The sequence below is a fragment of the Pristiophorus japonicus genome, chromosome 8, assembly GCF_044704955.1.
Source record: "Pristiophorus japonicus isolate sPriJap1 chromosome 8, sPriJap1.hap1, whole genome shotgun sequence".
NCBI lineage: Eukaryota > Metazoa > Chordata > Chondrichthyes > Pristiophoridae > Pristiophorus > Pristiophorus japonicus.
In genome coordinates, this window is record NC_091984.1 from 100,583,488 (window position 1) to 100,597,790 (window position 14,303).

Here is a 14,303-nt window from a genome sequence, read left to right on the forward strand (position 1 = left end):
AGGGGCTAAGGGGGGCTTCCCTGGGTGCATTGCCCAGCTGGGCACACGTGTTGCACATGCGAACACAAAGTTCCAGGTCTGCATCTATCCCTGGCCACCAAACATGTGACCTGGCAATTGCCTTCATCATGACAATACCCAGGTGCTCCTTATGGTGTTCTTGGATGAACGCCTCTCTGCCCATCTGGGGCATGATTACTCAGTTTCCCCATAGTAGGCAATCGGCCTGAATCGAGAGTTCATCCTTGCGCCTGTGAAATGGTTGAAATTCCTCAGGGCATGCCCCGTACGTGGCTGCCCAGTCCCCATTCAGGACACATTTCTTGACTAAAGACAGTAGTGGGTCTCTATTTGTCCAGACTTTGATCTGACGGGCTGTCATGGGTGAACCTTCCCTTTCGAAAGCTTCAACAGCCACGACCATCTCAGCAGCATGCTCGGTTGCCCCCTTGGTGGTGGCTAGTGGGAGCCTGCTGAGTGCATCGGCGCAGTTTTCAGTGCCCGGTCTGTGCCGAATTGTATAGTCATAGGCGGCCAATGTGAGTGCCCACCTCTATATACGGGCCGACGAATTTGCATTTATGGCTTTGTTGTCGGCCAAAAGGGACGTTAGGGCTTTGTGATCTGTCTCCAGCTCAAATTTCCTGCCAAACAGGTACTGGTGCATTTTTTTTACTGCATATATGCATGCAAGTGCTTCCTTTTCTACCATCCCGTAGCCCCTTTCTGCCTGGGACAGACTTCTGGAGGCATAAGCTACCGGCTGTAACTGACCCTTGGCATTAACATGCTGCAACACACATCCGACCCCATAGGACGATGCATCGCACGTTAAAACAAGTTTCTTACATGGGTCATATAGCGTTAACAAATTGTTGGAGTGTAACAAATTGCGTGCTCTATCAAAAGCCCTTTCCTGGCTGTCCCCCCAGACCCATTCGCAACCTTTGCGTAGGAGCATGTGCAGCGGCTCTAACAGCGTGCTCAATTTGGGAAGAAAGTTACCAAAATAGTTCAGGAGCCCCAGGAACGAACGCAGCTCCGTCGTGTTATGGGGTCTGGTTGCTCTCTGGATCGCTTCCGTTTTGGACGCAGTAGGTCTGATCCCGTCTGCTGCTACCCTCATCCCCAGGAATTCTACCTCTGGAGCTAGGAAGACGCACTTCGCCTTTTTCAGTCGCAGCCCTACCTGGTCCAGTCTGCGTAGCACCTCCTCCAGGTTGTGGAGGTGTTCTTCAGTATTGCAACCCGTGATGAGGATGTCGTCTTGAAAAACCACTGTCCTCTGAATCGACTTGAGGAGATTTTCCATGTTTTGTTGAAAGATTGCGGCGGCCGAGCGAATCCCGAGTGGACATCTGTTGTACTCAAACAACCCCTTCTGTGTCGTGATGGTGGTCAGCTTCTTCGACTCACTCGCCAGCTCCTGGGTCATGTAAGCTGAGGTCAGGTCCAATTTTGAAAAAAGTTTGCCACCGGATAGCGTCGCAAAGAGGTCCTCCGCTCTCGGTAGTGGGTACTGGTCTTGGAGTGACACCTGATTGATGGTGGCCTTGTAATCACCACATATCCTGACCGACCCATCCGCCTTGAGCACCGGCACAATCGGGCTCGCCCAGTCACTGAATTCGACTGGCGAGATGCTGCCTTCACTCAGCAGGCGGTCCAATTCGCCTTCTGTCTTTTCCCACACCACGCACGTACGACACCGCCCTGGCCTTGTGGTGTACTGGCCTGGTGTCCGGGTTTATGTGAATCGTTACCTTGGTCCCCATGAAAATGCCAATGCTGGGTTGAAATAGTGAGTCAAATTTGTCCAGGACCTGTGAGCATGATATTCGCTCCACAGAAGAAATTGCATTGACATCACCCCATTTCCAGTTCATGACGCAAGCCAACTCCTCCCCAGCAGTGCGGGACCGTCGCCCGGGACAATCCAGAGTGGCAACCTGTTCTCCGAATCTTTGTGGGTCATGACTACCGTGGCGCTGCCTAGCACCGGAATGATCTCCTTTGTATATGTCCGTAGCTGTGTGTCAATCGGCAATAATTTTGGCCTCCTGGCCTTGGACGCCCACAACTTGTCAAACTGTTTGATACTCATCAGGGACTGGCTGGCCCCCGTGTCTAGCTCCATTGATACTGGGATGCCATCGAGGAGCACTTTAATCATTATCGGTGGTGTCCTGGTGTATGAACTGTATATGTGCTCCACATGAACTCGCTGAACTTCAGCTTCCAGCGATTTGCCCCAGTGTCCATTTGGCCTCGTAGGGCTTAAATCGGGCCCGTCCTCCTCGTACATCAACCTTGCTGCAGGCTTCCTGCACATACGCGCCAAGTGACCGCTGACGTTGCAATTTCTGCAGGCATAATGCTGTTACCTGCAAGCTCTGGCTGTGTGTTGACTCCACATCTCCAACATGAGCCGTTGTTGGAAACAAACGGTCCATTACCAGTCGATCGTCTCTGACTGTCTCTGTAACTGTCCTTAAACGCACCATTGACAGTGTTGATGGCCCCATTACTGGCCGCATTGTCCCTTGCGATGGCATGAATCGCCGTTCAGCTAGCCATTGTCTCTGTTGAATTCCCCCTTTGGGTTCGACTACATGCTCGGGAATGTCCGATTGCCCCTGTCTGCCTGGAGAACTGTGTGCCGCATTAACAATGTTGACTCCCTGTCCATTTGCTGCATTTAAACCAAGATTTTTTGTCAAACATCATTCTGGTCTCTTCCTCCCCTGAGATAAATGTCTGGGCCATCAAAGCCGCCGTTTCCAGGGTCAAGTCTTTGGTCTCAATCAGTTTCCTGAAAACCCCAGCGTGCCCGATGCCCTCAATAAAAAAAGTCTCGCAGCATCTCTGCTCTGCATGCATTCGGGAACTTACATAGGCTCGCCAGTCGCCGGAGGTCTGCCACGAAGTTTGGAACGCTTTGCCCTTCTCGCCGCCGGTGCGTGTAAAGCCGGTGTCTCGCCATGTGCATGCTGCTCGCCGGTTTAAAGTGTTCCCCAATCAACTTACTGAGCTCTTCAACAGTCTTGTCCACCGGCTTCTCTGGCGCTAGAAGGTCCTTCATCAGGGAATACGTCCTGGATCCACAAACCGTCAGAAGATGAGCCCTGCATTTGTCGGCCGAATCCTGTCCCAGCCATTTCTTAGTGATGAAACTTTGCTGTAGTCTCTCAATAAAATCATCCCAATCATCACCAACACAGTACCTCTCGTCTGTGCTGCTAGTGGCCATGCTCGCGTGGTTTAAATCCCAGTTTCTCGTCGCCAATGATATGTCCTTACTATACAGTACAAATGCACATGAGGCCCACACTAGAGAGAAGGTCACTCTGTGACCAGTAACCTTTATTAGCCAGCACTGAAGTGGAGAAGATGGGTGGAGCTTCCTCTTTTATACCTGAAAGTCCAGGTTAGGAGTGTCTCCCACAAGTTCACCACCTAGTGGTCAGTGTTCTCATGGTGTACAACTTAGGTCAGTTTATACATGGATTACAATGACAGTTGAATATATGACAAAAACTGTACACAATATTCAAGGTGTGGCCTCACCAAGGCCCTGTACAACTGCAGTAAGACGTCCCTGCTGCTGTAATCAAATCTTCTCGCTATGAAGGCCAACATGCCATTTGCTGCCTTCACTGCCTGCTGTACCTGCATGCCAACTTTCAATGACTGATGTACTATGACACCCAGGTCTCGTTGCACCTCCCCTTTTCCTAATCTGCCGCCATTCAGATAATATTCTGCCTTCGAGTTTTTGCCACTAAAGTGGATAACCTCACATTTATCTACATTGTACTGCATCTGCCATGCATTTGCCCACTCACCTAACCTGTCCAAGTCACCTTGCAGCCTCTTAGCATCCTCCTCACAGCTCACACTGCCACCCAGCTTAGTATCATCTGCAAACTTGGAGAGATTACATTCAATTCCTTTGTCTAAATCATTAAGCTATATTGTAAATAGCTGGGGTCCCAGCACTGAACCTTGTGATACCCCACTAGTCACCGCCTGCCATTCTGAAAAGGACCCGTTTATTCCTACTCTTTGCTTCTTGTCTGCCAACCAGTTCTCTATCCTTTCGATACATTACCCCCAATACCATGTGCTTTAATTTTGTACACTGATCTCTTGTGTGGGACCTTGTCAAAAGCCTTTTGAAAGTTCAAATACACCACATCCACTGGTTCTCCCTTGTCCACTCGAGTAGTTACGTCCTCAAAAATTCTAGAAAATTTGTCAACCCTTTCACAAATCCATGCTGACTTGGAGCGATCCTGTCACTGCTTTCCAAATGCACTGCTATTACATCTTTAAGAATTGATTCCAACATTTTCCCACTACCGATGTCAGGCTAACCGGTCTATAATTTCCTGTTTTCTCTCTTCCCTCCTTTTTTAAAAAAAAAAGTGGGGTTACATTAACTACCCTCCAATCCATAGTCTATAGAATGTTGGAAAATGACCACCAATGCATCCACTATTTCTAGGGCAACTTCCTTAAGTACTTGGGATGCAGACTATCAGGCCCTGGGGATTTATCGGCCTTCAATCCCATCAATTTCCCGAACACAATTTCCTGACTAATAAGGATTTCCTTCAGTTCCTCCTTCTCGTTAGACCCTCGGTCTCCTCGTATTTCCGGAAGGTTATTTGTGTCTTACTTAGTGAAGACAGAACCAAAGTATTTGTTCAGTTGGTCTGCCATTTCTTTGTTCCCCATTGTAAAGTCACCTGATCTGACTGCAAGGGACCTACATTTGTCTTCACTAATCTTTTTCTCTTCACTTATCTATAGAAGCTTTGCAGTCAGTTTTTATGTTCCCAGCAAGCTTACTCTCATACTCTATTTTCCCCCTTGTAATTAAACCCTTTGTCCTCCTCTGCTGAATTCTAAATTTCTCCCAGTCCTCACATTTTCTGCTTTTTCTGGCCAATTTATATGCCTCTTCCTTGGATTTAACACTATCCCTAATTTCCCTTGTTAGCTACGGTTGACCCACCTTCCCCGTTTTATTTTTTTCGGCGCCCAATGATTTTTTTTGGTACTGAAGCTCAGTTGAAAGATTCCCCAATGTTGGTGTGCCGGCATCTACTACCAGCGCCAGAATGTATGGCGCCATACATTCTGGCGCTGGTATACCTGTTTTTAAAAAAAAAAAAAGGTTGTGCGCCTTTCCTGGGCATAAGGCCAATTTTCCCCACAAATTAAATTTTTCGAACTGGCGCACACACCCGAGAAGCACCATAGGAAAAACCCTTATCTGCAGTTAGAGAAATGCACGCTGGCCCGCTCCTATCACCGGCCAAAGGAACTCCCTGTCTCTTATAAATAAACTTTAAGGTAATTTAAAAAGCAAATATGAACTATATGCAAGTATAAAAATAAATGTAAATTTACCAATAATGCTGCTCCTGCCGAAGGTCCTTCATCCCATGGCCCGCTGCTATCCCAGGCTGAAGGTCTACGCACAGATTTTTTTTTGCGTGTGCGCAATTAGTTGCCCGTTTTTTCTTGAGTGCATGCGCTGTGCGTTTCTGGCGCACACTGGAAGCCCCACCCTGCGAGATCGATTCGGGTAGCGCTGGTGTCAGAAGGTGCGTATGCTGGAAGAAAGCTTTGGATTTTTATTTTCAGCGCGAGGGGTCAAAAAAAAAAGGGCGTCCAGGTGAGTGAGTGCCATTATTTTTAGTTCGGGAAACTTGGGCCCATAGTTTCTTATCCTAGTCTCAGAGACAGCAGCGCCACCTGATGGGTTTTATGCTGTTGGCCAGGGGCAGTCTGGGAACAGATATTTTGAGCAGAAGACTCTGTCAAGTGGTATCATGAATGAGAACATTTAACTGTGGGTCACAGTCTCAAACCTGGGTCATTGAAGTGGAACTTTCAAATGTTGTTGCAGAAAGGAATTCTGCAAAAAAAAGTCTTCTCCCAGGCTGTTTCAAGTTAAATCCTAACGGGTGAGGGACTGAGTCACTAATCAGTGTACATATTATATTATAATATTATGATAATATGGCACTTTAATAGAATACCATTTATTTTCTTAAATTTTAATATAGATTTACATGTCAGTCACTTTACATTTTCTTCACATATTCTTCATGCAGATCCACATATCTGCAGCATACCGAAGACTGCCTATTTCCATCTCCGTAACATCGCCTGTCTCTGCCCTTGCCTCAGCTCATCTGCTGCTGAAGCCCTCATCCATGCCTTTGTTACCTCCAGACTTGACTATTCCAATACACTCCTGGCTGGCCTCCCACATTCTACCCTACGTAAATTAGAGGTGATTCAAAACTCGGCTGCCTTGTCTTAACTCGCACAAGTCAGGCTAACCCATGACCTGGGCTCGCTGACCTACATTGGCTCCCGGTTAAGCAACGCCTCGATTTCAAAATTCTCATCCTTGTTTTCAAATCTCTCCATGGCCTCACTCCTTCCTATCTCTGTAATCACCTCCAGCCCCACAAGCCCCCTGGATGTCTGCGCGCCTCTAATTCTGCCCTCTGATTATAATTGCTCAACCATTGGTAGCCGTGCCTTCTGTTGCCTCGGCCCCAATCTCCAGAGTTCCCTGCCTAAACCTCTCCGCCTCTCTACCTCTTTCCTCCTTCAAAACGCTCCTTAAAACTTATCTCTTTGACCAAGCTTTTGGTCACCTGCCCTAATTTCTCATTATGCAGCTCGGTGTCAAATTTTTAAACTCATAATATTCCTGTGACGCATCTTGGGACGTTTCACTACGTTAAAGGTGCTATATAAATACAAGTTGCTGTTGTACAGTAATATTTTATACATCTGCATTGACTGTGCTCACAAGGCTTTTGTGCTTGGTTGGCTTTGCGCATGAGGGGATTGAGTGAATTGTTGACTTGTCTCTGTCAGATGAATTAGGACCTTTCCTTTTCATGTATGAAGTTCTTATTTATGAACTCACTAGTAAGAAGCACCTACGCAAATCAGCAACTCTGTTGTTTGAGAGTCACAAGGTCATCCCCACCAGTGAAGTATAAATAGCTATTTTATACTTGCCCATTAAATTTTTTATTATATTTAATTTCTGATTGATTTGCTAACTGAGGCAGTATATAGGTTCAATATTTCCTTCTACCTCTGTCTTTGTAGAATTACCCGAACTGAAGGATAAACCACATGCCATTGAACAATGTATTCCTGTACCAGAATCTCTAGAGAATGACTTCATCCCAGAAGAAATCCTGCTGGATTTGACTACTATGACAAGTTCCTGTTGTCGAAATGAGCTTGGACCACCGACAAAAACTAAAACTCCAAAAGAACCTAAAGTAAGGACATAAAAATGCTCTAAATCTCCAAATGTTTACAATCAATTTGAAATGAGTTTGGGCAACCTCCATCCAGTTCATAGTGGAAACAGGATAAAACTGTCCCTAATTTAGCATAGCAGCCAATTTGCATATAGTAAGGTGATAATGATCAGATATTCTGTTGTAGTGATGTTGGTTGAGGGATAAATATTGCCCTATGGAGAACTCACCTGCTCGTCTTCAAAATAATGAAACAGGATCTTTTACACCCACCTGAGAGGGCAGGCGGGGTCCTTTTTGTACCCCGATCGGCACAATAATTTCTTGACCTTAGACCTCTGGCATTAAATAGTATGCATGATTGACCAGTAGAGGGCAAACTTATTGACTGCTCTATGGCAAAGAGAGCAGATGTCTTTTTAAAAAAAATCCTAAGATGACCTCTAGTGGCTGGATTTTAGGCTTTTCTGTTTTCAGGGTGAAAACGGAGGTGGGGCAGGAAAGTTACCGGCCAGGAATAGTTTGCGCTTTGGTAAGGAAATTTTAGAATCCGGGCTGTCCGTCAGGGGGCGCAGCGCTAAAAAAAACGTTGTACACTTTTCGTGGCGCAAGGATGGGAATCTCATGAACTAAAGTGCTGGGCTGTGTGCGCTCCGAGAGAGGCATGGGGGCGGGGAGTCTACCCATCAGTCATAGATCATGGCTGATCTGTATCTGAACTCCATCCACCCACCTTGGTTCCGTAACCCTTAATAACCTTGCCCAACAAAAGTCTATCGGTTTTGAAATTTTTAATTGACCTAGCTTCAACAGCTTGTGGGGGGAGATATAATGCTTTCTTCAAACAACACCAACAAAAGGGTTTCCCGAATAATTTTTAATGAAGAAAATATTCCCTTAAAATCCCATCATATGGTGGCTAGCTTACCAGTCCGGGCACCACCTTTGCTGTGACTCTAAGTCGGGGTGTAGAAATAATCGGGGGGGGGAATTTTAATGTTCTGGCGCGCTGGGAGCGGGGATGCCCGGTGGTGCGTAGGAAACCCGGAAGTCCATGTTTCCTCGCACACTTTGTAGTTTTAACTTCACAGTGTTTGTGTGACGTCACTGACGGGTACCCCGCCCGGAAGTCAGCCTGATTGCTGGAGAAGAGGTCACAACTCGAGGTAGGTCCAAGCCCTGACCCTGGCGGGGGTCCGGGGGGCGTCCGATCGCTGGGTGGGTCCCATCCTGGGGGTGGGGGATGGGGACCGATCCATGACTCCTGGGGAGTGTCCGATCACTGGGGATGTCCAACAATGGGAGGGGGCGTCTGATCCCCGATCTGGGTGGGGGTGGGGGGGACGGTTGCTTGGGGAGGCCTGGGCGAAAACACTCCTGCTCCTCCCGGCCCACATGGAATGGTGCCTGAGGCTGTCCTTGCCTCGCTGTAGCTACTGGGATTCCCGAGGCCCGGGAACTCTGGCCGGCCACAGTTAAACATGCAATGTAGGGTAAGTCCAAGATTTCCAGCCTCGTTAACATATTTGAAGTTTCAACTCACCTTCCGGGAGCGGGTTGGCTGCTAACCCGCTCCCCTCCCTCCAGCCCCTGTCCCACCTCTGATAAAAATTAGAAGCGGGTGAGTTGGAGGCGGGACTCAGACTTTTAAACACTTTAACCTCCCACCCAACCCAAACCCACCCATTTCTGGGGGTTAAATTCCCCCCCCCCCCCCCCGCCATGTTTCTTCACTTAACCACAGTAACCCACTCCCTTGCTGCTGCTGGTTTCAATGGAGCAATAATGGTGCTTGAAGCTGCAAATAAGTAAATATGTTTTGTTTCGGCAGCCAGTTTACAGAGAGAAACCCCTTTATGGTGTAGCCTCGATTGAGGGGCAATCATAGTGCATTCATAGCATTCTCTTGTCCATAGACATTTTCTTTTAATGAAGGTTAGGATTTTATTCTGGCACATTCCTTTAGTGCAGTTACATAGGGCCATGTCTTGCAGCCAAATGATCCATATTCTCTGTCTTCTCAGTTACATCGCTTCCGACCAACTGATCCTGTATGGCATCACCCACTTCGGAGAACAAAATTCAAGCACTTGATAGATCAGCCCATCTCATTGGCTCAAGCTGGAAGGTACATTTATAGTACAGGTTGAACCTCCCTTATCCGGAACCACCGCTCGTTCGGAACCATTCCTGGCTGCCGGGTGGCACATGCGCACAATGCTTGAAAAATATCAATGAAAAAAAACTTGCCCATTTACACTTACAGATCCACAATAAATGTACCCAAAATCCTCAAAATATAAATGTACCCAACTTCGGAGCCGACACCTCGAGACCCGCCGACACCTTCGGGGCCCGATGGCCCGCCGGCACCACACTGACTGACATGTCTGACTAACAGTCGTTCCAGCCAATCGACCCACACACACACTGAAAACACGTGACCTCCCCTTATCCGGAAATATCCCTCATTCGGAACAGGCCAGGTCCCGAGGGTTCCGGATAAGAGAGGTTCAACCTGTACTACTTGAGGGTGTGAATTTAGGTGGAATATGTTGCACTATATTGGAAAAGTCCAACTTACTTATTCAGGGACTTATAGTGAACTCCATCTAGTGTAAAGTTGTGATAGTCATTACAATGGTTTATTTACTAACATGGCTCACTGATGCACTTGCAATATGTGTTGCTTTATTTTAGAGATGCTTCACCTGAAACATAGCTCTTTTTAATCAAAAGTACAGCAATATTCTTTCTATGTGACTGTGATAAAGATAAACTATCTCTCCTCATCCTTCTCGATCTGTATGCAGCCTTTGACATGGTTAACTACACGATTGTCCTCCAACAGCTCTCTACCGTCGTCCAGCTGGGTGGGACTGCAATCTCCAGGTTCCATTCTTATCTATCTAACTGTAGCCAGAGAATCACCTGCAATGGCTTCTCTTCCCTCTCCTCTGGTATCTCCCAAGGCTCTATCCTTGGCCCCCTCCTATTTCCCATCTACATGCTGCCCCTTGGCAGCATCATCCGAAAACACAAGAGTTTCCACATGTATGCTGACGACATCCAGTTCTACCTCACCACCACCTCTCTTGACCCCACCATTGTCTTTAAATGACATCCAGTACTGGATGAGCAGAAATTTCCTTCAACAAAATATTGGGCAGACGAAGCCATTGTCTTCTGTTCCCGCCACAAACTCTGTTCCCTCGCCACCAAGTCCACCCCTCTCCCTGGCAACTTTCTGAGGCTGAACCAGACTGTTTGCAACCTTGGTATCATATTTGACCCCAAGATGAGCTTCTGACCACATATCTGCGCCATCACTAAGGCCACCTATGTCCATCTCTGGAACATTGCCTGACTCCGTCCCTGCCTCAGCTCATATCCTGCTGAAGCATGCCTTTGGAATAGGCAAGTCTAAAGGCAACAATGTACTCCTGGCCGGCCTCACACGTTCTACCCTCCATAAACTTGAGGTCATCCAAAATTCTGCTGCCCGTTTCTGAACTCGCACCAAGTCCCATTCACCCATCATCCTTATGCTCACTGACCTACATTCACTCCCGATTAAGCAACGCCATGATTTTAAAATTCTCATCCTTGTTTTCAAGTCCCTCCATGGCCTCATTCCTCCCTATCTCTGTAATCTTCTCCAGCCCCACAACCCTCTGAGATATCTGCACTCCTTTAATTCTGGCCTCTTGAGCATTCCCGATTTTAATCACTCCACCATTGGTGGCCGTGCCTTTAGCTACCAAGGCCCTAAGATCTGGAATTCCCTCCCTAAATTTCTCCATCTCCCTGTACCTCTCTTTCCTCCCTTAAGACATTCTTTATAACCTACCTCTTTGGTCATCTGTCCTAAAATCTCCTTAATTGGCTTGGTGTCAAATTTTGTTTTATAATGCTCCTGTGAATCGCCTTGGGATATTTTACTATGTTAAAGCTACTATATAAATACAAGTTGTTGTTGTTTTTTGTTATTCATTCATGGGATGTTGACATTGTTGGCTAGGCCAGCATTTATTGCCCTTGAGAAGATGCTGGTGAACTGCTGCCTTGAACTGTTGCAGTCTGTGTGGTGAAGGTACTCCCACAGTGCTGTTAGGGAGGGAGTTCCAAGATTTTGACCCAGGGAAAATGAAGGAACAGCAATGTATCTCCAAATCAGAATGGTGTGTGACTTGGAGGGGAACTTGTGGTGTTCCCATGTGCCTGCTGCCCTTGTCCTTCTAGGTGGTAGAGGTTGTGGGTTTGAAAGCTGCTGTTGAAGAAACCTTGGCGAGTTGCTGCAGTGCATCTTGTGGATGGTACACACTGCAGCCACAGTGTGCCATGGTGGAGGGAGTGAATGTTTATGGTGGTCGATGAGATGTCAATCAAGCGGGCTGCTTTGTCCTGGTTGGTTTCGAGCTTCTTGAGTATTGTTGGAGCTGCACTCATTCAGGCAAGTGGAGAATGTTCAATCATACTCCTGACTTGTACCTGTAGATGGTGGAAAGGTTTTGGAGTGTCAGGTGGTGAGTCACTTGCCTATTCTAACTGTTAGATGTACAATAGCTGGGAATGATGCTGTGAGTGAAGAGTCCACACTGTGGGGGAAAAAATGGGATGGGCACATCATTCAGCATGGGTAAACAGAATATCCTAGATATTTAGTATATTGTATTAGTTGTTCACGATGCAGTCTTCTCTACATTGGGGAGATCAAATGCAAAATGGGTGACAGCTTTGCGGAACTCCTCCGTTCAGTCCGTAAGCGTGACCCCAAGTTTCTAGTCACCTGTCACTTTAATTCTCCACTTCACTCCCATTCTGATCTCTCCGTCCTCGGCCTCTTACACTGATCCAACGAAGCTCAATGTAAGCTTGAAGAACAGCACCTCATTTTTCATTTAGGCACTTTATAATCTTCTGGACTCAACAGCGAGTTCAACAATTTCACACCATAATCCCTGCCCCTATTTTTTTTTCTCTCCCTTTCCCATGGCAGCTGTTGATGATTCTGCCATTTCCATTTACATTCTATCTAGACTCATTGTTTGCTTCTTAATTTGCTCCATTACCATCTCCTTTTGTTTTGCACCATCATCCCTTTTGTCTCTTAATCTCTTCTACATTCGATCCTATCACAGATCTTCCCTTTTGTTCTTTCCTCCCCTCCCCTCCCCTACACTTGCTTAAAAATCTGTACGCCTTTAACTTTTTCCAGTTCTGACGAAGGGTCATCAACCTGAAACGTTAACTTTGTTTCTCTCTCCTCAGATGCTGCCTAACCTGCTGAGGATTGCCAGCATTTTCTGTTTTTATTTCTGATTTCCAGCATCTGCGGTATTTTGCTTTTGTGCCAGATATTGTTCATCATGTATTTTTCTGATAAATGCTCAAGAAAATTTTACATTCTCATTCTCGGCCTGTTTTGCCTGCTTGAATCCAAAAACTGAGAACACATTCCTTTTTTATTAGTTTTCAACCAATGAATTAAATGCCAACCTTCGTATGGAACAACAACAACTTACATTTCACTAGCGTTCATAGTGAAAGTACTTTTTTGAGGAAAAACAGTGAGCACCAAGCAGAAGGGAAAACATTGAGGGGGGCTGGGGGGAAGCAATAGTCACAGAGAAGGGTTTTGAGGAGATTTTTGAAAGTGGGGAGGGAAATGGCTCGGCAAAGGCATCTTGGGAAAGAGTGCCAAAGGGGCTATTGGGAGGGGGGAACTTAAAACAATCACAATCACTAGAGAAATAGTACTAGGCAAACTAATGGGAAGAAAGGTGGACAAGTCCTCCAGACCAGATGGCCTGCATCCTAGGGTCGTAAAAGAAGTGGCTGCACAGATAGTGGATACATTGGTTGTAATCTACTAAAATTCCCTGGATTCTGGGGAGGTCCCAGCAGATTGGAAAACCGCAAATGTAACACCCCTATTTAAGAAAGGAGGTAGACAGAAAGCAGGAAACTGTAGACCAGTTAGCCTAACATTTGTCATTGGGAAAATGCTGGTGTCCATTATTAAGGAAGTAGCAGCAGGACATTTAGAAAATCATAATACAGTCAAGCTGATGGTTTTATGAATGGGAAATCATGTTTGACAAATTTGCTGGAGTTCTTTGAGGAAGTAACAAGCATGGTGGATAAAAGGGAACCAGTAGATGTCATGTTTTTGGATTTCCAGAAAGCATTTGATAAGGTGCTACATAAAAGGTTATTGCACAAGATAAGAGCTCATGGGTTGGGGGTAATATATTAGCATGGATTAAGGACTGGCTAATGAACAGAAAACAGAAAGTCGGGATAAATGGGTCATTTTCAGGTTGGCAAACTGTAACTAATGGGGTGGCACAGGGATCAGTGCTGGGGCCTCAACTATTTACAATCTATATTAACGACTTGGATGAAGGGACCGAGTGTAATGTAGCCAAATTTGCTGATGATACAAAGATAGGTGGGAAAGCAAGTTGTGAGGAGGACACAAAGAATCTGCAAAGGTTAATAGATAGGCTAAGTGAGTGGGCAAAAATCTGTCAGATGGAGTACAATGTCGGAAAATGTGAGGTTATCCACTTTGGTAGGAAAAATAAAAAATACAATTATTATTTAAATGGGGAGAGATTTAAAAAATGCTGAGGTACAGAAGGATCTGGGGGTCCTTGTACATGAAACACAAAACATTGGCATGTAATTAGGAAGCCAAATGGATTGTTGGCCTTTAGTGCAAGGGGGATGGAGTATAAAAGTAGGGAAGTCCTGCTCCAACTGTACTGAGCATTGGTGAGAACACACCGGGAGTACTGCTTACAGTCTTGGTCTCCTTATTTAAGGAAGGATATACTTGCATTGGAGGCAGTTCAGAGAAGGTCCACGTGGTTGATTCCTGAGATGAAGGGGTTGTCTTAAAGGTTGAGCAGTTTAGGCCTATACTCATTGGAGTTTAGAAGAATGAGAGGTGATCTTATTGAAACTTATAAGGTTCTGAGGGGGCTT

At 46.2% G+C, this 14,303-nt stretch overlaps 1 protein-coding gene across 1 annotated transcript in view; it reads left to right on the forward strand.

Moving 5' to 3' along the window:
* The window catches only part of axdnd1 (axonemal dynein light chain domain containing 1), a gene marked incomplete at its 5' end in the record, with an annotated part of 368,202 nt that overhangs the window by 14,844 nt on the left and 339,055 nt on the right, over positions 1-14,303 (forward strand). Inside the window, 2 exons of the mRNA XM_070887184.1 lie at positions 7,150-7,328; positions 9,335-9,438. Of these exons, the coding sequence (XP_070743285.1) occupies positions 7,150-7,328; positions 9,335-9,438 (283 nt within the window). The remainder of the gene's footprint in view (positions 1-7,149; positions 7,329-9,334; positions 9,439-14,303) is intronic.